Here is a 25,782-nt window from a genome sequence, read left to right as displayed (position 1 = left end):
GTGACTCACCCTTTTTGAGTCTTGTGAAAGTTTTCAGTCTGTTATTATCATAGAAACAACAATTCTTTAATTTATTACTGTTACCTTATTGATTTTTAATTTAACAAGACCTTGCATACTAGCATTGAGTCTGCCATAGCTCAGTTTTCGATTTCAGTGTCAGTTCAGTCACTCAGTCGTGTCCGACTCTTTGCGACCCCATGGACTGCAGCATGCCAGGCCTCCCTGTCCATCACCAACTCCCAGAGTTTACTCAGACTCATTTCCATCAAGTCAGTGGTGCCATCCAACCATGTTATCCTCTGTTGTCGCCTTCTCCTTCCATCTTCAATCTTTTCCAGCATTAGGGTCTTTTCAAATGGGTCAGCTTTTCACATCAGGTGGCCAAAGTATTTGAGGTTCAGCTTCAACATCAGCCCTTCCAATGAATATTCAGGACTGGTTTCCTTTAGGATGGACTGGTTGGATCTCCTTGCAATCCAAGGGACTCTCAAGAGTCTTCTCCAACACCACAGTTCAAAAACATCAATTCTTCTGCACTCAGCTTTCTTTATAGTCCAACTTTCATATCCATACATGAGTACTGAAAAAACCATAGGCCTGACTAGACGGACCTTTGTTGGCAAAGTAATGTCTCCATTTTTTGATATGCTGTCTAGTTTGGTCGTAACTTTGCTTCCAAGGAGTAAGCTTCTTTTAATTTCATGGCTACAGTCATCATCTGCAGTGATTTTAGAGCCCAAGAAGATAAAGTCAGCCACTGTTTCCCCATCTTTTTGCCATTAAGTGATGGAACCGGATGCCTTGATCTTAGTTTTCTGGATGTTGAGCTTTAAGCCAACTTTTTCACTCTCCTCTTTCACTTTCATCAAGAGGCTCTTTAATTCTTCTTCACTTTCTGCCATAAGGGTGGTGTCTTCTGCATATCTGAGGTTATTGATATTTCTCCTGTCAGTCTTGATTCCAGCTTGTGCTACATCCAGCTCAGCGTTTCTCATGATGTACTCTGCGTAGAAGTTAAATAATCATGGTGACTATATACTGCCTTGAGGTACTTCTTTTCCTGTTTGGAACCAGTCTGTTGGTCCATGTCCAGTTCTGACTGTTGTTTCCTGACCTGTGTATAGGTTTCTCAAGAGGCAGGTCAGGTGGTCTGGTATTCTCCTCTCTTTCAGAATTTTCCACAGTTTATTGTGATCCATACAGTCAAAGGCTTTGGCATAGTCAATAAAGCAGAAATAGATGTTTTTCTGGAACTCTCTTGCTTTTTCGATTTCTTTTTCCTTAGGGAAGTTCTTGATCCCAGCCTCCTATACAGTGTTACAAACTTCAATCCATAGTTCATCACGCACTCTGTCTAGGAGCAGCTGTGAGGAGATACCCCACGCCCAGGGGCAAAGGAGAAACCCCAGTAAGATGGTAGGAGGGGCAAATTCGAGTTCAGAATCAAGTCCCATTCCTGCCAGAGACACTCAGAGGGCTCAAACAAACCTTGTCCACTCCAGGACCCAGGAACCCCACAGAGACTAGACAGAACTGTGTTTGAGCATCTCCTGTGACAGTTCAGGTCAGGAGTGGACTCCCACAGGGACAGGAGCTCTGGGTGTAGCAGACTTGCGTATGGCATAAGCCCTCTTGGAGGAGGTCTCCATTAACCTCACCACAGAGCTGCCAGAACATACACAGGGCTGGGAAATAGACTCTTGGAGGGCACAAACAGAACCTTGTGTGCACCAGGACCCAGGAGAAAGGAGCAGTGATCCCACAAGAAACTGACCCAGACTTTCCTGTGAGTGTCCAGGAATGTCCAGTGGAGGCATGGGTTGATGGTTGCCTGCTCCAGGGTTGGGGGCACTGAGTGTAGCAGTACATGCGTGGGATTTTTTGAAAGAGGTCACTGTTACCTTCCTCACCTCCACCATAGTTTAGTGAAGTCGCTCAGTCGTGTCCGACTCTTTGCGACCCCGTGGACTGTAGCCCACCAGGCTCCTCCGTCCATGGGATTCTCCAGGCAAGAATACTGGAGTGGGTTGCCATTTCCTTCTCTAGGGGATCTTCCCGACCCAGGGATCAAACCCAGGTCTCCCGCATTGCAGGCAGACATTTTAACCTCTGAACCACCAGGGAAGCCCACATAGCAGGGAGGGAACACAGTGCCACCCATCAACAGTAAATTGGATTAAAGATTTACTGAGCATGGCCCTGCTCATCAGAGCAAGACCCAGTTTTCCCCTCAGTCAGTCTCTCCCATCAGGAAGCTTCCGTAAGCCTATTAGCCTTCTCCATCAGAGGTCAGACAGACTGAAAAACCACAATCACAGAAAACTAACCAGTCTAATCACATGTACCACAGCCTTGTTTTACACAATGAAACTATGAACCATGACATGTAGGGCCACCCAAGACGAACGGGTCGTGGTAGAGAGTTCTGACAAAATGTGGTCGCCTGGAGAAAGGAATGGCAAACCACTTCTGTGTTCTTGCTTTGAGAACCCCATGAACAGTATGAAAAGGCAAAAAGATAAGACCCTGAAAGATGAACTCCCCAGGTCGGTAGGTGCCCAGGATGCTACTGGAGATCAGTGACAAAATAACTCCAGAAAGAATGAAGAGATGGAGCCAAAGCAAAAATAACACTCAGTTGTGGATATGACTGGTGATGGACACAAGGTCCGATGCTGTAAAGAGTAGTATTGTGTCGGATCCTGAAATGTTAGTTCCATGAATCAAAGCATATTGGAAGTGGTCAAACAGGAGATGGCAAGAGTGAATGTTGACATTTTAGGAATCAGCAAACTGAAATATACTGTAATGGGTGAATTTAACTCAGATGACCATTATATCTACTACTGTGGGCAAGAATCCCTTAGAAGAAATGGAGTAGACATCGTAGTCAACAAAAAGAGTCTGAAATGCAGTGCTGGGATGCAATCTCAAAAACAACAGAATGATCTCTGTTCATTTCCACGGGAAACCATTCAATATCATGGTAATCCAAGTCTATGCCCCAACCAGTAATGCTGAACAAGCTGAAGTTCAGTGGTTCTGTGAAGACCTACAAGACCTTCTAGAACTAATACCCAGAAAAGATGTCCTTTTCATTATAGGGGACTGGAATGCAAAAGTAGGAAGTTAAGAAACACCTGGAGTAACGGGCAAATTTGACCTTGGAGTACAGAATGAAGCAGGGCAAAGGTTAATAGAGTTTTGCCAAGAGAACCCACTGGTGATAGCAACCACCCTCTTCCAACAACACAAGAGAAGACTCTACACATGGACATTGTCAGATGGTCAACACCAAAATCAGACTGATTATATTCTTTGCAGCCTAAGATGGAGAAGTCTCTATACAGTCAGCAAAAGCAAGATTGGGAGCTGACTGTGGCTCAGATCATGAACTTCTTTGTTGCCAAATTCAGACTTAAATTGAAGAAAGTGGGGAAAACCACTAGACCATTCAGGTATGGCCTAAATCAAATCCCTTATGATTATACAGTGGAAGTGAGAAATAGATTCGAGGGACTAGATCTGATAGACAGAGTGCCTGATGAACTAGCTCATTTTTGATACAGTGTAAAAGTATGATCTTCTTGCCAAAGTGATTAGCATGCCATGAATACCGGTTATTGATTTTTCCAGGAGTATCTCTTAATCTATTTTATTTGTTAAAGAAAGATGTTATTGCATGTACATGGAAATAGATGTTCCATGGAGAGATGCCAGTTTCAGTTGATGCTTTGTGTCTCGCCTGCCACCCCAACTTCAAACAAAAACTAAATATTAATGTATATGTTGCTAGATTTAACTCCTAGTTATAGGATATACAGAAAATAGAAGATCATTCTGTGTGACTGAATCCTTATGGTATCATTTTAGTCCAGAATGTGGGAAATTCATATGCCAAATGACTCAGTTTATTCAACAATTAAATGGCATATAATACACACAAGTAGACCTAAAAATACAATTTTAAAATATCAGATATAAAAACTCTATTAATGGATATATATTTAGTGAAGAAAATATACTTTAGACTGTTGAAGAGACTGCTAGTGAATTATTATGAGTAAACCTGTCATTCTGTTGCTTTAATCTCCTTACTTCCTAACATTTCATCCTTGACGTAAAAATGTGGGTCAAATTCATAGTTTCAATGTAAATATAAATTAAATATACTTTTCTTTGAAAGTTAATGTCAAGTATCCTTGACATTCACTTTTCAATCTTATACATAAACTTCTGTTAATAGTAACGTATTAAGGGGTAATACAAGATAGCAGATAACTATGAAGCTGAAACTCCAATACTTTGGCCACCTCATGCAAAGAGTTGAATCATTGGAAAAAACCCTGATGCTGGGAGGGATTGGGGGCAGGAGGAGAAGGGGACGACAGAGGATGAGATGGCTGGATGGCATCACCGACTCGATGGACATGAGTTTGAGTAAACTCCGGGAGTTGGTGGTGGACAGGGAGGCCTGGCGTGCTGCGATTCATGGGGTCACAAACGGACATGACTGAGCGACTGAACTGAAGTGATGTCACCAGTTCTGTCGGAGACTTTTAGTGATATAATGCACTGTCATGTATTTTGCCAGTATTTTTTCTAATGGATAATGCAGCAAAAAGAAAAGAAATATGTTTTCAATTTCTGTAAGCTTATTATGTTTCTGATGCACTTAAAATCAGTGGTCCCCAACCTTTTTGGTACCAGTGACTGATTTCATCAAAGGCAATTTTTTCATGCACCAGAGGTGAAGGGGAATGGTTTTACAAGGGTTCATATATTGTGCCCTTCATTTGTATTATTATTACTTCATCTCTACCTCATTTCATCAGGCATTAGATCCCAGAGGTTAGGGACCCTGGCTTTAAATAACACTGGTCATGCTGAAATAGTTGAGTGGAAGATTTGGATTTAGTAAGCAAACCAGGAGAGTTTCAGCTGTTTGGGTCTATACAAACATCACTGCCTCTCACAAGCCTTCTTTGACCCTCTGTTTCCCTCTGTCATTTTACATGGTTCAGTGTTCCCTGTACTGCCCTTTATTAATGTTTAACACTCTCTAAGTGAATATTTTAATCATTTTCTGCAAGCTATGTATTCTCTAGTTCTTATTCACAGTCCAGTGAATGATACAGTATGACTTTTTAGTGACTCCTTCAGCTATTCCTTTCTCCCTTAGGCTTTTGTCCACCTTATAAGAGTTGTGTTGTTTTGAAAAATGTAAATTTTTTAGGGAAACAGTAGTGACAAAATTTGTTGAGACATCAATTTACTGTGTTGTACAATTTAGATAGCAGACCTTCTCAGCTTTCGTAATTATACTTCCAACTCTAGTACTCTCATGAGATTTCTTGTATAAGAGAGATAACTGTGTCAAAACGTGTATATTAACTAAGAATTTGTCTCTGAAACTTGTTTATTTGCCAATTTAGCATTCTTTCTTACTGGAAAAGCATCTATAAGGGTAGTTTGCAAAACATTTAATTAAATTAATTAACAGAAAACAATTTAAATTTCACCTGGCAGGAAGGGAATTCAAAACAAAAACTTAAGTCCAGATATTAAATTAAAGGTACAGTAACTGTGAGGATCAATAAAGTATGGAAGTTTTCCACAGAAATGAATATAATTATTCTTTTATACTGTGGGGGAAAAAAAGAAAGAGATACAGCAAAGGATTAATTGCCACAGAATTATTCTTTTCTAGTTTTTTTCTTTCTTTTAAGTCTGCAGGTAAAGTGTGTTCTGGTCTTCCCAGTTGGCTCAATGGTAAAAAATCCACCTCTAAGCAGGAGACATTGGTTTGATCCCTGGGTCAGGAAGATCCCTTAGAGAAGGAAATGGCAACCCACTCCAGTATTCTTGTCTGGGAAATCCCATGCACAGAGGAGCCTGGCAGACTGCAGTTCATTGGGTCACAATCAAAAGTCAGGCATGACTTACTGACTAAATATCAACAACAGTGTGTATTCTGATTTCATTTTTAGTTGTTCAAGACCCCAGTACTAGAGCTAATAGAAATTAGTCTCTCATATTATTGTCTTTATACCTTTCCTCTTGTCTTACTAAGTTTTTTGCTCCCCCAGTTTAATCTTTGCTTTGGAAACGTCCACAAACACCTGCAGCTAAATGTTATCTTTTGAAATGGAGTGAGGCCTATGGAAGTAGATCAAGGCGTTAAAAATAAATTTAGTATGAAAATCAAGGACTGAAAGACTCTTACATGAGAAAATATCTGTGTATCAAAAGATATACTGTAATCAAACCAGGAAATATTTAGAAGTATACTGAATTTTCATTTCCTACTTCATATACTTAAATAGAATGTTAGTTCCTGGAAAGCAAGAAAGCATTCTCTGATAATGAGAGAATATGCCATGGATCGTGGAAGAACTGAAACTTTACTGGAACTTGAAAGAATAATCATTGTACATAGTCAGAGTTGAATGAGGACACCACTGTATGTGTAGGAATGATCACAGACATGTAGTCTGTATAGTTGAGATATTTGGACTAAAGAACTCATTCACGGACTAAACTAGGAGAAAATTGATTATGGCTTAATTGGTAAAGGCCTTTAATAATAATAAAACTAATAGTTGTGGTTGCACAATCACTATTTCCAACTCCTTGAGACCCCGTGGACTGCAGCACACCAGGCTTCCCTGCCCTTCTTTATCTCCTGGAGTTTGCTTAGACTCATTTCTATTGTGTCAATGATGCCATCCAACCATCTCATCCTCTGTCCTCTCCTTGTCCTCCTGTCTTCAATCTTCCCCAGCACCAAGATCTTTTCTAGTGTGTCAGCTCTTTGCATCAGGTGGCCAAAGTATTGGAGCTTCAGCTTCAGCATTAGTCCTTCCAATGAATATTCAGGGTTGATTTCCTTTAGGATGGACTGGTTGGATCTCCTTGCAGTCCAAGGGACTCTCAAGAGTCTTCTCCAGCCCCACAGTTAGAAAGCATCATTTCTTTGGTGCTCAACCTTCTTTATGGTCCAACTCTCACATCCATACATGACTACTAGAAAAACCGTACCTTTAACTATGCAGATCTTTTTTTGCAAAGAGGTGTCTCTTCTTTTTAATATGCTATTTAGGTTTAGTCATATCTTTTCTTCCAAGGAGCAAACATCTTTTAATTTCCTGGCTACAGTCACTGTCTGCAGTGATTTTGGTGCCCATGAAAATAAAATTTGTCACTTTCCACTTTTCCCCCATCTAGTTCCCATGAAGTGATAGGACCAGTTACCATGATCTTAGTTTTTGACTTTTGAGTTTTAAGCCAGCTTTTTCACTGTCGTCTTTCACCCTCATCTTGAACAGTATAAAAACTAGTAATATTGGTTATCTTTTGCCAGGTAACAAGAAGCAATAAAGACACCCATATTCAAAAAAAGAGGCATGTGCCTCCACAATAGGGAACAGTAACAAAATCTATGGAAATTCTAAGACCACCATCAAAAAATTCTACTCTGTAATCTATGATTACATAATATTATTACATGTAGAGAATGGTTAGTAGGGTGCTATCACCAAGCAAAGTAGGTTAGCACTTCAAAACCCAAATTGGAGAAAAATCACCAAGGGACTTTTGTTAGTGGTAAAATGAGCTATCTTATCACACACATTTAATTGAAGTTGGAGGGGTCAGATGAGCATCTGAAGTAGACAGGTACTGGGATTCCAAGAAGAAAAGCTGAATCAAAATGTTGGCAGTGCATACAGAGGAGAACTGTCTTCCAGAATCATGAGCTTTGGGGAGTCTAATAAGTGAGCCAGAATGGTGTTAGAATATGTATACATATAGCTGATTCAGTTTGCTCTCATCAGGAAATAGCACAACTTTGTAAAACAACTATACTCAAACAAAAAATACTTTTTTAAAAGAAAACATTAAAGATTAGGGTTAGACATAGATATGGTTATAAAAAAGATTTTGAACACTGCTTTCAGTTTTTCCCATTGAAATAAAGCTAAGCCTTTATATTCTCTAGCCTTGGAAATCACCCACCCATAAGCTCAATTCCAATAGTAAGGGTAATACCAATAGTCATGAGTGGAAGAATGATTGAGCTATATATTATGAATTACCATACTTAATAGTCACTAAAGTTTGTTTGTAATATTTATTTATTTATTCATTTATTTTTGTCTGCATCAGGTCTTAGTTGCTGCTCATGGGATCTTTCATTGTAGTGCATGGGCTTCTCTCCAGTTGAGGCTCACAGACTCAATAGTTGGGATGCATGGGTTTACTTGCTCCATGGCACGTGGGATCCAGCTCCCAGATTAGGGATCCAATGCATGTCCCCTGCAATGGAAGGCAGATTCTTAAACACTGGATCATGAGAGAAGTCCCATAATTACTATAGTTTTAGTCACAATGCTCTACCTATTCATTTTCTCCTTTGCCTGCTTCCCTGAGATGGTGCAGTTAAAAAAAAAAAGAAAACTCAGCCCAGTTTGGGTTTGTTTTGGTTTTTATTTTTATTTTAGGATTAGTCTTTACAAAAGTAACTCAACAGGGAGTAAGTGTAATAGATCTCTGGGAGTGACTGCTTGGTACGACTGGGAGAGCTAAAATGGGTATTTTGTGTTTATGTTTTGTTTTTGGATGGGGAGCTATTTTGTTGTTTGTTTGTTTTGTTTTTGATTTACTCCAGTAGAACCAAAGTATATGAACTTGTAGTTCTCAGAGGTGGAAATTTATATGAAATAGTAGAACACGATGTCAGGCAGGGATTTAAAGCACTATATAGAGAAATCTGTTAACATCTAATTAAGGTGAAGATGTGTATTCATTCTCACGCAGTAAATTCTACTTCTAAGTATAACAGCACTGTCTCACAGACTTTATTGACTATGGTTTAGTCCCTAACTCGTGTCTGACTCTTGCGACCCCATGGACTGTAGCCCTCCAGGCCCCTCTGTCCATGGGATTTTCTAGGCAGGAATACTGGAGTGGGTTGCCATTTCCTTCCCCAGAGGATCTTCCAAACCCAGGAATTGAACCTGTGTCTCCTGCATTGTAGGCAGATTCCTGCATTGACCATGTCCTACATCAAGTACACAGATGTTCCAAGAAAAAATACTTCCTTGCCTCACCCCATGTGAAGCACTTCAGTGTTTTCTGTGCTGAACACTTGTGGTTGTCGCTCATAATGTGCTGATAGGTAATAATGCCCTGAAGAACACTGCCCTAGGGGAATCCTTACACATGTGCATGAGGAGACATGTAAGAAAATGCTTACGGCACTCATTGTTAATAAAACCAAAAACTGGGAAACAACCGGGGTCTGCTACTGAGATAATATATAAGTAATTTGTAATTTATTTGTAGAAAAGATCACTGAACATCAGTTAAAGTTAATATATTGGAGTTGAAGCTATATGAATCAGTATATATAAATTGTAAAACCTGACTTGTGAAAAAACCAAGTTGGAGACAATATCTACAAGATATAATGTATGTAAAGTTTCAAAATATGTAATATGAAGTTAAAGTTTAATAACTTTGTAGTGTCTGAAATGTTTCATATTCAGAAAAAAATAAATGTTTCATATTTAGAAAATGCCCTTGATCTATTACATTCAGTATTTTACAGGTCAGGGAACATTCTTTTACAGCTGTTAAGCTGCTTTTTTTTTTTTTTTGTTAAGCTGCTTTTTATATTATCTTGTCTAGATGTGAATGTCTAGATTGATGATAATTAGAAGATTATAGTAATGAACATTTATGGAAGGTTTTAGTAGATGCAGAACACAATTCTGGGCTTCTCAGGTGGCGCTAGTGGTAAAGAACCCACCTGCCAATGCATGAGACATAAGAGACATGGGTTCGATCCCTGGGTTGGAAAGATCCTCTGCAGGAGGGCATGGCAAGCCACTCCAGTATTTTTGCCTTGAGAATCCCCGTGGACAGAGGAGCCTGGCAGGCTGTAATCCCCAGGATCACAACGAGTCGTACACAACTGAAGTGACTGAGCACACATGCACGCAAACACATTTTTAAATATTTTATTTTACTCTCAGACCTTCTCACAGGTACACCTTCTCACAGTGCAAATGAGGTCTAGATTCCATTATTCTTGTTTTACCAATGAGGAAATTAAGAAAGAGGGAAGTAACTTGCAGCTAGTAAATAGCAGAGTTAGGATTTATACTCAAGATGTCTAGCTCCAAAGTCTGTATCATTAGCCTTCGTGCTATAGAGAAAAAGGTATTAACAACAGCAACCACAGCAAAAATGTAGGAAGACCTTAACTGTAATTGGTAGTGTACTTTTGAGAGAGAGTGTTTCATATTTTTATTTTTTAAACAATGACATGGACTTAGAAGGAACTAAAATTTATTAGAGCAGAGAATTAAATATTAGAATACTAGCACTCATAGCAAAAGAGAAACCAAGAAAAGCACCTTGATAGATCATTGCCTTGTGTAAATTGGAGAATTAAAAATTACCTAAAGTTTTTAATTATGTATTCATGTATGGAAGCTCAGAAACCTTTAAGATTGATCTACAAAAGAAAGTTAGGATTTACCATATTGTATAATTTGGGAGTGTTTTTAGCCAGAATTATTAACCTGTTGAAAGATAAGGTAAAAAGTTAATGTCGTGTTTGTTTGTGGTGCACAGATTTTAGAGTAGAAGTAATCCCAAGAGGGTTGTGGTGGATGCTGATGGTGAGGTGAAAAGTTGTCTGGGCACAGAGCCAGAGACCTTGACTTTTGCAGTTTTTTCTCCTACAACTTCATAATGTAATCACCAGGATTGTTGTGTTGTGACTAAACATGAACTAAGATCCTGGGTTTTGTAAGCTATATTTTCAAGGGCTTCCCGAGTGGCACAGTAATAAAAAATCTGCCTACCAATGCAGGAGACACAGGTTTGATTTCTGGGTCAGGAAGATAGCCTGTTGAAGGAAATAGCAACCCACTCCTGTATTCTTGCCTGGAAAATTCCATGGACAGAGGAGTCTGGTGAGTTATACAGTCCATAGGATCACAGAGTCAGATGCAACTGAACACAAATGCTCATACATTTTCAAATAATACACACTTCTAAAATTTTGCCTCATAAATACTAATTTGTTGTACATTAAAATTATTTTCATTTAATTCTTTAGATGTGTACTAGCTTATAACTCACAGTTATTTAGAGAAACAGTTTTTGAATTCTACTTTATTCTCTATTTGGATATTGATACTCTAGTTCCTTAGAAGTTTTAACGTATTTAATGATCCCATAATTGTGAGGTTTTCAGAAAGCTGCAAATGCCATTTCCAAGTCTGTTGAAAATACAGCACTTGAGTCAAAATAAGATGATTTCCAGAAACTTTTTTTTTTTTTTCCGGTTTGTTACTGGTAGTTTTTATAGAAGTCATATAAAAAATAGAAGATACTCCAGTTGGAGACCTTTGAGAGTGCATGTATACATAACAGTATTTGGATTGTGCCAAGTTGCTTCAGTTGTGTCCAACTCTTTGTGACCCTGTGGATTATACCCCACCAGGCTTCTCTGCCCGTGGGATTCTCCAGGCAAAAATACTGAAGTGGTTGCCATTTCCTTCTCCAGTGGATCTTCGCAACCGAGCGATCGAACCTGCATCTCTTATGTCTCCTTCATTGGCAGGCGGGTTCTTTAACACTAGCACCACCTGGGGAGCCCAGTATTTGGATAATACTGTTTTTATTGTTTGCTGAAAATAAGTACAAAGTCCATTCTACCTTTGAATGTTAGTCAGAGGTTTTTCTTTCTTTGTTTTTTCTTTTGTTTTTTCCTCCTCTAGTGATGCTATTGCTGAAATTAGAGCCATTTGTATTGAAGAAATTGGAGTATGGATGAAAATGTATAGTGATGCCTTTTTGAATGACAGTTACCTAAAATATGTTGGCTGGACTCTTCATGACAGGGTAAGTTACTCTGTTCTCAGCTTTGGTAGAAGGTATGCTTTGTGCAATTATTAATGATAAAAAGCTTGAAATTAAGATGGCATTTGTTGGTTTTTTTTTTCCAAAAAGTGTAATAATAATGAAATTTGAGATGATATAGCTAAATACTGTTTACTTGTGGCCATGATGAAACTTGAGACATCAGCATGTGTCTCAAAACTCTTGTCTTAGTTGTAATGCTGTCTTAAACCACGGTTGACAGCCTGGCACATCTAAATTTAAGAGGATGTAGTATTTTAAGAAACTAATTGCAGTTACGATTACAATCTTTTTCTAGTTAATAATCAAAAGGGATTCCTTGTTTCTCTTAATACATAGAAAGTAAATAAGCTTTCTTATTTTGATTCTCAAGGGTCATATCCATAGTAGAACTTTTATCAGAGGTGAATAGATTTGTTGGATTTTAGAATATTTGATCTTAAACTCTGTCTATACTTCCACTCTCTTATAAAAAGCTCTGACATAAAAGGAATCCCACAGTATTGAATATTGGATATGTAATCCTTAAAATAACAAAGGATAGGAATGAGAAATCACTGGAATTTTTATATTGAATAGCCTAGATTCCTATAACTTGAACTGCCAGATTTTCACAGAAAAAACTAAATCTCACAACAGTTTGTTTTAAAAGTTGCTATATTCCATTATTTGAATTGTTGCAAGTATCATAGGTATTAAAAAACATTTCAAATTTCTGTTTGTTTATTTATTTTTGGCTGTGCTTCGTCTTCATTGTTGTGCCAGCTTTTCTCTAGTTGTGGCAAGCTTAAGCTACATTCTGGTTGTGGTATGTAGGCTTTTCAATGTTGTGGCTTCTCTTTTTGAGGAGCACAGGCTCTAGGGAATGTGGGCTTCAGGAGTGCACTGTCTGAGCTCTAGAGCACAGGCTCAGGAGTTGTGGCACATGGGCTTAGTTGTTCCATGGCACGTGGGATCTTCCTAGATCAGGGATTTGAACCCTTATCTCCTGCATTGGCAGATGGATTCCTTACCACTGGGCCACAAGGGAAGCCCAACATTTTATCTTTTTAAGTGCAATTTTATTTTTAGACTTTTAGGGTAATTTTGGTAATATTCTTTGACTTTCTTTTTTATGCTATTTTAAAAAATTTGTTAATTGGAGGATAATGGCTTTACAATGTTGTGTTGGTTTCTGCCATATAACAACGTGAATCAGAAATAATTTTATACATTTACCCTCCCTCTTGAGCATCCTTCTCTGCTTACATCCAACCTCTCTAGGTCATCACAGAGAGCCAGGCTGGGCTCCCTGTGTTACATAGCAGCTTTCCACTAGTTATCCATGATAGTATAGGCTTTCACATCAGGAAGCTTCCATAAGCCTCTTATCCTCATTCACCAGAGGGCAGACAGAATGAAATATACAGTAACAGAAAACTAACCAATCTAATCGCATGGGCTACAGCCTTGTCTAACTCAATGAAACTATGAGCCATTCTGTGTAGGGCCACCCAAGACAGATGAGTCATGGTGGAGAGTTACGACAAAACGTGGTCGACTGAAGAAGGGAATGGCAAGCCCCTTCAGTATTCTTGCCTTCAGAACCCCATGAACAGTATGAAAAGGCAAAAAGATAGGAACCTGAAAGATGAACTCCCCAGGTCGGTGGGTGCCCAATATGCTACTGGAGATCAGTGGCAAAATAACTCCAGAAAGAATGAAGAGACGGAGTCAAAGCGAATACAGTACCCAGTTCTGGGTGTGACTAGTGATGGAAGTAAAGTCTAATTCTGTAAAGAACAATGTTGCATAGGAACCTGGAATGTTAGGTCCATGAATCAACATAAATTGGAAGTGGTCAAACAGGAGATGGCAAAAGTGAACATTGACATTTTAGAAATCGGTGAACTAAAATGGACTGGAATGGGCGAATTTAATTCAGATGACCATTATCTCTACTACTTTAGGCAAGAATCCCTTAGAAGAAATGGAGTAGCCCTCATAGTCAACAAAAGAGGCCAAACTGCGGTACTTGGGTACAGTCTCAAAAATGACACACTGATGTGTGTTGGTTTCCATGGCAAACCATTCAGTATCACAGTAATCCAAGTCTCTGCCTGAACCAGTAATGCTGAAGCTGAAGTTGAATGGTTTCTGTGAAGACCTACAACACCTTCTAAAGCTAACACCAAAAGAAGATTCCTTTTCATCATAGGGGACTGGAATGCAAAAATAGAAAGGCACAAGATACCTGAAGTTTGGCCTTGAAGTACAAAATGAAACAGGGCAAAGGCTTACAGAATTTTGCCAAGAGAACACAAACACCCTCTTCCAACAACACAAGAGACGATTCTACACATGGGCATCACCAGATGGTCAACATCAAAATCAGATTGATTATATTCTTTGCAGCCAAAGATGGAGAAGCTCTATACAGTCAGCAAAAACAAGACCAGGAGCTGACTGTGGCTCAGATCATGAGCTCCTTATTGCAAAATTAAATTGAAGAAAGTAGGGAAAACCACTAGACCATTCAGGTATGACCTAAATCAAATCTTTTACAATTATACAGTGGAAAAGACAAACAGATTCAAGAGATCAGACCTGATAGAGTTCCAGAAGAACTATGGACGGAGGTTTGTGACATTGTACAAGAGGCAGTGATCAAGGCCACCCCCAAGAGAAAGAAATGCAAAAGGGCAGAAAGGTTGTCTGAGGAGGTCTTACAAATAGCTGAGGAAAAAGAGAAGTGAAAGGCAAAGGAGAAAAGGAAAGATATACCCATTTGAATACAGAGTTCCAAGGAAAGCATGGAGAGATAAGAAGCCTTCCTCAGTGATCAATGCAAAGAAATAGAGGAAAACAGTAGAATGGGAAATACAGAGGTGTCTTGAAGAAAATTAGAGATACCAAGGGAACATTTCATGCAAAGATGGGCTCAATAGAGGACAGAAACAGTATGGACCTAACAGAAGCAGAATCTATTAGGAAAACGTGGCAAAAATACACAGAAGAATTAGACAAAAAAGATCTTCATGACCCAGATAACCACAATGGTGTGATCACTCAACTAAGCCAGACATTCTAGAATGTGAAGTCAAGTGGGCCTTAGGAAGTATCATTAATAAAACTTGAGGAGGTAATGGAATTCCAGCTGAGCTATTTCAAATCCTAAAAGATGACGCTGTGAAAGTGCTGCACTCAATATGCCAGCAAATCTGGAAAACTGAGTAGTGGCCACAGGACTGGAAAAGTTCAGTTTTCTTTTCCGTCCCAAAGAAAGGCAGTGCCAAAGAATGTTCAAAGTACTACACAACTGCACTCATCTCACATGCTAGCAAAATAATGCTCAAAATTCTCCAGACAAGGATTCAACAGTACCTGAACAAAGAACTTCCAGATATTCAAGCTGAATTTAGAAAAGGCAGAGGAGCCGGAGATCAAATTGCCAACATCCACTGGATCATTGAAAAAGCAAGAGAGTTCCAGAAAAACATCTGGAACATCTGCTTTATTGACTACACCAAAGACTTTGACTGTGTGAATCACAACAAACTGTGGAAAATTCTTAAAGAGATGGGAATACCAGGCCACCTTACCTGCCTCATGAAATCTGTATGCAGGTCAAGAAGCAACACTTAGAACCGGACATAGAACAGACTGGTTCCAAACTGGGAAAGGAGTATATCAAGGCTGTCTAATGTCACCCTGCTTATTTAACTTACATGCAGAGTGCATCATGCAAAATGCCGGGCTGGATGAAGCACAAGCTGGCATCAAGATTGCCGGGAGAAATATCAGTAACCTCAGATATGCAGATGACACTACCCTTATGGCAGAAAGCAAGAAGGAACTGAAGAACCTCTTGATGAAAGTGGAAGAAGAGAGTGAAAAAGCTGGTTTAAAACTCAACATTCAAAAACCTAAGATCATGGCATACAATCCCATCACCTCACGGCAAGTAGTTGGGGAAACATTGGAAACAGTAAGGAACTTTATTCTTGGGCTCCAAAATCACTGGAAATATTGACTGCAGCCAGGAAATTAAAACTTGCTCTTTGGAAGAAAAGCTATGACCAACCTAGACAGCATATTAAGCAGAGACATTACTTTCTCAACAGAGATCCATCTACTTAAAGCTATAGTTTTTCCAGTAGTCATGTATGGATGTGAGAGTTGAACCATAAAGAAAGTTGAGTACCAAAGAATTGATCCTTTTAATCTGTGGTATTGGAGAAGACTCTTAAGAGTCCCATAGACTGCAAGGAGATCGAACCAGTCTATCCTAAAGGAAATCAGTCCTGAATATTCATTGAAAGGACTGAAGCTGAAGTTGAAGCTCCAGTTCTTGGGCCACCTGATGCAAAGAACTGACTCATTGGAGAAGACCCTGATGCTGGGCAAGATTGAAGGCAGGAGGAGAAGGGGATGATAGAGGATGACATGGTTGGGATGGCATCACCAAGTCGATGGACATGATGAGTTTGAGCAAGCTTCTCAAACTTGGTGATGGACAGGGAAGCCTGAGGTGCTGCTGTCCATGGGGTCTCAAAGGATCAGACACAACTGAGCAACTGAACTGAAAATATGTATATATATGTGAATGCTACTTTCTCCCTTCATCCTACCCTCTCTTTTCTCCATTGTGTCCACAATTAAGACATTTTCTATATGTTACCATTCTTAGCCAGTAGGTCATTTTTAGTTTTTTATTTTTAGAGAGCTCAGGGCAATTTATTTTTTTAATAGGTTGGCAAGTTTAAAATTTGTTTTAATTGAAGAATAGTTAATTTATATTATCCAATCTCTGTAGCAAAGTGACTCAGTTATACAGATACATATATTCCTTTTTAAATATTCCTTTCCAATATGATTTATCACTGGATATTCAGTATAGTTTCCTGTGCTATATATTAGGACCTTGTTTTTTATCCATTCTGAATGTAATAGTTTGCATCTACCAACCCCAGCCTCCCAGTCCATCTCTCTCCCTCTCCTTCTTCCCCATGGCAACCAGAAGTCTGTTCTATACGTCACTGAGTCTGTTTCTATTTTGTAGGTAGGTTCATTTGTAGCATATTTTAGATTCCACATTTAAGTTCTCATGATATTTGTCTTGCTCTTTCTGACTTAACTTCACTTAGTATAATGCATCCATGTTGCTGCAAGTGGCATTATTTCATTTTTTTATGGCTGACTACTATTTCATTGTTTATATTTACCACATCTTCTTAATCCATTCATCTGTCAGTGGACATTTATGTCGTTTCTATGTTTTGGCTATTGTGAACAGTGCTGCTGTGACTATAGGGGTACACATACCTTTTTGACTTACAGTTTTGTCCAGGTGTATTCCCAGCAGTGGGACTACTAGATCCTATAATAATTGTTTTTATCGTTTTCTAAGAAGCCTTTATTGTTTTCCATAGTGGCTGGACAAACTTTCCTTCCCCCCAGCAGTGTAGGAAAGTTCCCTTTTTGCCACATCCTCTCTAGCATTTATTACTTGTAGACTTTTTAATGATGACCACTCTGACCGGTGTGAGGTGGTACCTCATTGTAGTTTTCATTTGCATTTCTCAAATAATTTAGTTATGTTGAGCATCTTTTCATGTACCTAGTGGCCTTTTGTATGTCTTGTTTGGAGAAAGATCTATTAATGTTGTCTACCCACATTTTGATTGGGTTATTTTGTTTTTTGTTGTTAAATTGTATTGAGTTGTTTGTATATTTTTGAGATTAAGCCCTTGTCTGTCACATCATTTGCAGATGCTTTCTCCCATTCCGTAGGTTTTTTCAGTGTTTTTTTTTTTTTAATGGTTTCCTTTGCTGTGCAGAAGTATATAAATTTGATTATGTCTCATTGGTTTATTTTTTATTTCTATTGTCTTGGGAAACTGATCTAAGAAAACATTGGTGTTTTGTCAGAGAGTGTTTTGCTTATGCTTTATGCTTATGCTTTTTTCTAGGAGTTTTATGGTGTCTTTTCTTATGTTTAGTCTTTAAGCTATTTCAAGTTTATTTTTGTTCATTGTGTGAGGATGTGTTCTAGCTTCATTGATTTATTGATACATGCAGGTCTCTAGTTTTCCTAGCTGCAGAGACTTTCTTTTTCCCATTGTACATTCTTGTCTCATTTGTCAAAGATTAATTGGTCATGGTTGTGTAGGTTTATTACTGGGCCCTCTATTCCTTTGATTCATATGCCTGTTTTTGTACCAATACCACACTGTTTGGATTTCTGTAGCTTTGTAGTATTGTCTGAAGTCTGGGAGAGTTATGCCTCCTGCTTGCTTTTTTCTTTTTTTTCTTTCCAGAATGTTCTGGCAATTTTGGGTCTTTTATGGTTCAATGTAAATTTGTTACAGTTCTGTGGAAAATGTCATGAGTATTTTGATGGTGATGGCATTAACTCTATCGATTACTTTGGCTAGTATTGCCTCTTTAACAGTGTTAATTGTTCAAATTCAAAAGCATGGATTATTTTTCCATTTTTTGAATTTTTTTATTCCATTTATTAATGTTTTATAGTTCTTAGCATATAAGTCTTTCACCTCCTTGGTCAGGTTTGTACCTAGGTATTTTATTTTTGATGTAATTTTTTTAAATAGTATTTTTTTTTTACGTTCTCTTTCTGATATTTCATTGTTTGTGTAAAGGAATGCAACTGATTTCCGAATGTTAATCTTGTATTCTGCTACTTTCCTGAATTCACTTTTTATATCTATTAGTTTTTGTGTGGAGTCCTTGGGATTTTCTGTGTGAAGTATCTAGTCATCTACATAATAGTAAAAATTTTGCCTTCCAGTTTGGATACCTTTTATTTCTTTTTCTTGATTGATTGATGTGGCTAGAACTTCCGAAACTGTATTAAATAGAAGTGGTAACAGTGGGTATCCTTGTCTTATTCCAGCCTTTGCTGCAAAGGTTCTCCATTTTACCTCATTGAGTATTATATTGGCTGTGGGTTTCTCATAAATGGCTTTTAGTATGTTGAGCTTTGTTCCCTCTTTTCTGACTTTGGTAAGAATTTTTATCATGAATGGATGTTGAATTTTGTCAAATGCTTTTTCTGCATCTAGTGAGATGATCATGTGGTTTTTACTTTTGTTTTGTTAATATGATGTTATTACATTCATTTATTTGCATATTTTAAACTATCCTTGTAAATCTGGGATATAATCTCACATAGTCATGGTATCTTGTCTTTTTTATGTGTTTCTAGATTCAGTTTGTTAGTATTTTGTTGAGAATTTTTGCATCTACATTCATCAAATATACTGACATGTCATTTTCTTTTTTGGTAATGTCTTAGTCTGATTTTGGTATCAGGGTGATGGGGCTTCGTAGAATGTCTTTGGGAGTGTTCCCTCCTCTTGAGTCTTTTTAAAGAATTTGACAAGAATCAGTATACATTCTTGTATGTATGTTTGTAGAATTTGTCTGTGAAACCACCTGGTCCTGGACTGAATTTTTTTTAGTACGTTTTTTAAATACAGGTTGTATTTTACTTTTAGTGATTAATGTTTTCAAATTATTTATTTCTTCTTGATTCACTTTTGGTTGTCTATATGTTTCTACAAAGTTGTTCATTTCTTCTAAATTGTCAGATTTGTTGCTGTATAATTGTAATATTCTCTTACCTTTTTTTTTTCCCCTGCCCTATCAATTGGAATTACTCCTTTTTCACTTCCTATTTTGTTTATTTGGGTGCCATCTCTTTTCTTCTTGGTGAGCCTGGCCAGAGGTTTGTCAATTTTGTTTGTCCTTTCAAAGAACCAGCTCTTGGATTTGTTGATTTTTTTTTTTTAATCTTTATTTTCTTTCCACCCTGATCTTTATTATTTCACTCCACCCTGATCTTTATTATTTCACTCCTTCGACTTTAATTTTTTGTTACTGTTTTTGTTCTCCTTTTTCTAATTCTTTTCGGGGATAGCTTAGGGTGTTTACTTGAAATTTTTTGATTTTTGATCAAGGCCTGTATCACTCTGAATATTCCTCTGAGAACTGCTTTTGCTGCATCCAGGTTTTTTATTGTTTTCATTGTCATTTGTCTCAAGGTGTTTTTTATTTATTTTTATTTATTTATTTATTTTGTAATCTTTTAAGTGCTATTTTATTTATTTATTTTTTTGTTAGTTGGAGGCTAATTACTTCACAACATTTCAGTGGGTTTTGTCATACATTGACATGAATCAGCCATAGATTTACACGTATTCCCCATCCCGATCCCCCCTCCCACCTCCCTCTCCACCCGATTCCTCTGGGTCTTCCCAGTGCACCAGGCCCGAGCACTTGTCTCATGCATCCCACCTGGGCTGGTGATCTGTTTCACCATAGATAATATACATGCTGTTCTTTTGAAACATCCCACCCTCACCTTCTCCCACAGAGTTCAAAAGTCTGTTCTGTACTTCTGTGTCTTTTTCTGTTTTGCATATAGGGTTATCGTCAAGGTGTTTTTTAAATTCTTTTATTATGATTTCCTCATTGACCCATTTTTCAGTAGCATGTTATTTAGTCTCCAGGTCATCATTTTTTTCTCATTTCTTTTCCTGTGGTTGATTTCTAGTTTCATGCCATTGTGGTCAGAGAAGATACTTGAGACAGTTTCTGTATTATTAAATTTGTTAATGTTAGTTTTGTGCCCCAGGACGTGGTCAGTCCTAGAGAACGTCCCATGTGCACCTGAAAAGAATGTTTATTTGGGGTTTTGTTTTTTGTTTTGTTTTCTTTTTTGGATGTAATATCCTGAAAATACCAATTAAGCTACACTGTTCTGTTGTATCATTAAGGACTTACGTTGCCTTATTGATTCTCTGTATGGAAGATCTGTGTATTGGTGTGAGTAGGGTGTTAGAGTCTCCTGCGGTTAATGTATTCATATTGATTTCTCCCTTTATGTCTGTTAGTATTGGGGTGCTCGTATATTAGGTGCATATATGTTGAAGTGGGTAAAATCCTTATTGTATTGATCCTTTTATCATTATTAATGTCCTTTATCTTTCAGCCTTTGCTTTAACGTCTATGGATTTCTTGTATGTTTTTAATTTATGGTTGCCCTGTTTTTTCAAGTCTGTGAACCCCTTCCTAATCCACTTGATTTAAACTGATACTCATAAAGGCTCAAATACATTCTTAAAAAAAGAAAAGAAAAAGAATCTGCATTTTCTTACTCTCCTTCCTTAAATTTTATGATTTTGATGTCCCTTTTTATGTCTTCATATTTATCCCTTTGCTGTTCCTTGTGTTTATCATTGCTTTCACAAGTAGGTTTTTTTGTTTTTTGTTTTCCTTTTCATCTGTATTCTGGCTAATTTAAGTGCTTTACTTTCCAGTTGTGATTTCCTCCTTCCTATTTCTTCTTTTCTGTTTAGCAATGACCTTTCAATATTTATTTTAGGATAGGTTTAGTATTGCTATGTTGTTTTAATTTCTGCTTCTCTGAAAACTTCTTTATTTCTCCTCCTATTCTAAATGATAATCTTGCTGACTGGAATATTCTAGGTTGCAGATTTTTCTCTTTTAAGATTTTGAATATATTTCATCACTCCCTTCTGGCCTGCAGTATTTCTGTAGAGAAATCAGCTGACTGCCGTATGGGAATTGCTTGTAAAAAAAAAACTTTTTCTCTTGCTGCCTTTAGAATCCTCTCCTTTTAACTTGTGCCTTTTTTATTATAATATGTGTTTGTGTAGATCTGATTGTGTTCATCTTGTTTGCGACCTTCTGTGCTTTCTGTATCTGGATATCTGTTTCCTGCTTTTAAGTTTGGGAAAATTTTCTGCCGTAATTTCATCACATACATTTTTAATCCTCTGTCCTCCTTTTTCCTCTTCTGGAATTCCTATTATGCATAGATTAACCCACTTTACATTATCCCATAGGTCTCCTTATGTTGGGGTTTGTTTTTGTGTTTTTTTGTTTGTTTTTTGTTTTTTGTTGCATTCTGTCTGCTGCTTTGATTCGGTCGTTTTTATCAGTTTATTTTCCAGGTCACTTATTCTTTCTTCTGCATTCCTTCTTCTATTCATTGCCTTGAGCTCAGGTTTTGTCTCAGGAAAAGAATTTTCTGATTTTTCTTGGCACTTCCTTATCGTTTCTACTTTCTTTTTATAATAACCTGCATTTTCATCAATAGTCTTTATTAATTTCTTCAGTATTTTCAATACCTCATTTTTGAAGTCCGTATCTGTTAGACTGAAGAGGTCTGTTACATTGTTTATTCCTTCAGGGACATTTTCTTGATTTTTTAACTGAAAGTGGTTCCTCTGCTTTTTCATTTTCTTATATTTCTCTTACTCTGAGTTTAGGAGGAACAGTTATCTACTGTGGTCTTAGAAGGCTGTTTATCAGCAGGAGTGAAGAGAAGGAAAAGCAAAGGAGAAAAGGAATGATACACCCATCTGAATGCAAAGTTCCAAAGAATAGCAAGGAGAGATAAGAATGCCTTCTTAAGTGAACATTGCAAAGAAATAGAGGAAAACAATAAAATGGGAAAGGCTAGCAGTCTCTTCAAGAAAATTAGAGATACCAAGGAGACATTTCATGCAAAGATGAACACAATAAAGGACAGAAACAGTGTGGACCTAACAGAAGCAGAAATATTAAGAAGAGGTAGCAAGAATACACAAGAACTGTGCAAAATAGGTCTTAATGACCCAGATAACCACAATTGTGTGATCACTCACCTAGAGCCGGATAGCCTGGAGTGCAAAGTGAAGAGGGTCTTAGGAAGCATCACTACAAACAATATGCCAGCAAATTTGGAAAACTCAGCAGTGGCCACAGGACTGGAAAAGGTCAGTTCTCATTCCAATCCCAGAGAAAGACAATGTCAAAGAATGTTCAGACTACTGCACAGTTGCACTCATTTCACATGCTAACAGGTAATGCTCAAAATCCTTCACGCTAGGCTTCAGCAGTATATGAACAAAGAACTTCCATATGTACAAGCTGTATTTAGGAAAGGCAGAGGGACTAGAAATCCAATTGCCAATGTCCATTATATCATAGAAAAAGCAAGGCAATTTTAGAAAAACATCTATTTCTGCTTCATTGACTCCGCTAAAGCCTTTAGCTGTGTGGATCACAACAAACTGTGGAAAATTCTTCAAGAGGTGGGAATACTAGATGAACTTACCTGCTTCCTGAGAAATCTGTATGCAGGTCAAGAAGCAACAGTTCAGGCGTGACATAGAACAACAGTCTGGTTCAAAACTGGGAAAGGAGTATGTCAAGGCTGTGTATTGTCACCCTGCTTATGTAACTTGAGTACATCATGAGAAATATCTGGCTGGATGAAGGTCAAGCTGAAATCAAGATTGCCAGCATAAATATCAATAACCTCAGTTATGCAGATGACACCTACCCTCATGGCAGAAAGTGAAGAGGAAGTAAAGAGCCTCTTGATGAAAGTGAAAGAGGAGAGTGATAAAGCTGGCCTAAAAATCAGCATTCAGTAAACTGAAATCATGGCATCTGGTCCCATCACTTCATGGCAAATAGATGGGAATAAAATGGAAACAGTGACAAACTTTATTTTCTTGGGCTTCAAAATCACTGCAGATGGTGACTACAGCTATGAGATTAAAAGACGCTTGCTCCTTGGAAGAAAAGCTTTGACAAACCTAAACAATGTATTAAAAAGCAGATATATCACTTTGCCAACAAAGGTCTGTCTAGTCAAAGCTATGGTTTTTCCAGTAGTTATGTACAGATGTGAGAGTTGTACAATAAAGAAGGCTGAGCATTGAAGGTGCTTTTTAACTGTGGTGCCTTTTAACTGTGGTGTTGAAGAAGACTCTTGAGAGTCCCTTGGACAGCCAGGAGATCAAACTAGTCCATCCTAAAGGAAATCAACTCTGAATAGTCATTGGAAAGACTAATGCTGAAGCTGAAGCTCCAATACTTTGGCCACCTGATGTGAAGAGCTGACTCACTGAGAAAACCCTGATACTAGGAAAGATTGAGAGCAGGAGGAGAAGGTGGTAACAGAGGATTAGATGGTTGGATGACTTCATTGACTCAGTTGACTTGAGTTTGACCAACTCTTTGAGATAGTGAAGGACAGGGAAGCCTGGCAGGCTGCAATCCATGGGGTTGCAAAGAGTCAAACACCAATTAGTGACTGAACAACAATGTCCCTGTAGCTTAAGTGAATTCAATTTTTGTTTTTGACTTGAGGGCTGTTTTCAGTTTAGATGCTTGCTGTTTCTTTCCTCAACCTATGCTGGCTGTTGTCCCTTTGATAAGAGGCGTGTGGGTGCTCACTCCCAGAGAGGTACGTTGGTGATTACCTCCCAATCGTGGGTCCCTAGCAGTGGCAGCAGCAAGTCATCAGTCTTTAGGAAGGTTGGCCACTGAGCCTGGGACCCTAGGTGGCGACAGTGTGTCATGCACCCCTGAGAGGTGGGAGCAGTGATTGGTACCAGGTCACAGGGTCCTCTTCAGCAGCAGTGGGCCATCCTCACTTCTGGGGATGTTGGTCCTGGATCACAGGACCCTCAGCAGTGACAGGCCATGCTGACTTCTGGGAAGGTGGGGCCAGTGACACCCACTCACAGATTTCTTGGCAAGGTGGCAGCAACAGCAGCTGTCTGCGCCTGTATCTGGAGTCCAGGATGGCAGCCACGGCTCACACCCTCCCCTGGAGGTCATATGGGCAGAGCCCTGCTGCCTGCAAGTGCATGGAGAAAGCAGCGTTGGCCCAGCCCTCTCCTCACACACCTCCTAACATTGGTCCCACGGCTCTCTGGCAGGCCCAGGCTTCTTCCCAGACTCCTTCAGTTGTTGTGCACTGCGCTCTAGCCCCTCAGGCTGTCTTCCTGCAGCCATCTCCAGTTCAGTCCCCAGGGTCGCTGAAGCCTGAGCCTTAGTACCCAGCCCCCACCATCTCCACCTGGTGGGCAGACAGGTATCTCAGGCTGGAGAGTGCTGGGTGGTCAGGACCTGACTCTGCTTTGCCCTCTGCACACCTGTTGAAGGCTCTCTGAGGCTCCAAAGCTCCACCTGTGTCGCTGCTAGTGAGAGGACTTGCTTGTGTGATGAAAGCATTCCTCTTTCACAGCTCCTTCCCAGAGGCATAGATCTTGTCTGTATTTCTTTCTCTCTCTTTTTTTTTTTTTTTTTTTTTGCCCTACCTACTTTTCATGCCCTTTTGGAAGTCTGAAGTCTTCTGCCAATGTTCAGTAGATGTTCTGTGAGAGTTGTTCCACACATAAATGTATTTTTGATGTATCTGTGGGAAGATGAGCTCCACATCCTACTCCTCTGCCATCTTGATCTAGTCCCCCAGACGTGTTTTTTTAACAGTAGTGTGCTAAGTATTATAAAAGATATTTAGAAAATGACAAAATTACATAAATTATAATGAAAGTTCCCAATGGAATTTACTAATGCCATTTTTACTGTAAGAGAGATTTTAGAGCATCACAGATGGGTTGGTCAATTTCACAATTATTGATTTTTATTTGATGATTAGAAAGTTATATGGAAATAGATGGTTCTTATTTCCTACCTCATGTGAGGGGAAATCCAGTTAGTGTGTATATAGCAAATTTTTTCCTGAATATTTATTTTCCCTAGCAATTCAGATTCTTTTCACTAATAAATCCCATGCTTGATTTTGTTTTTGTTTTCCAGTCTTCATGTGGTTTTGGGAGCCTCATCTCAGGTGCATCCAGTTAAGTTATACTACAGTGGGAGACATTACAGGATTTCACCCTGTGCCATTATGCAGGCATCTCCACACTATTAAACCCGAAAAGACCAACTTATTGTAGGAATAAGTTTAAAGTCTTTCACTTTTATTCCCCACTACTACCATACCAGTTTGCCTCCTTTCCTTATCTCCCT

General features: G+C 38.6%; 1 protein-coding gene across 1 annotated transcript in view; it reads left to right on the top strand.

Moving 5' to 3' along the window:
• Positions 1–25,782, top strand: part of STAG1 (stromal antigen 1) — a 499,198-nt gene that overhangs the window by 354,069 nt on the left and 119,347 nt on the right. Inside the window, exon 10 of the mRNA XM_043874053.1 lies at positions 11,799–11,922. Within this exon, the coding sequence (XP_043729988.1) occupies positions 11,799–11,922 (124 nt within the window). The remainder of the gene's footprint in view (positions 1–11,798; positions 11,923–25,782) is intronic.

The sequence above is a fragment of the Cervus elaphus genome, chromosome 19, assembly GCF_910594005.1.
Source record: "Cervus elaphus chromosome 19, mCerEla1.1, whole genome shotgun sequence".
Lineage (NCBI taxonomy): Eukaryota > Metazoa > Chordata > Mammalia > Artiodactyla > Cervidae > Cervus > Cervus elaphus.
Note: the sequence above shows the minus strand (reverse complement) of the source record. Positions and strands in the feature narration are given on the sequence as shown.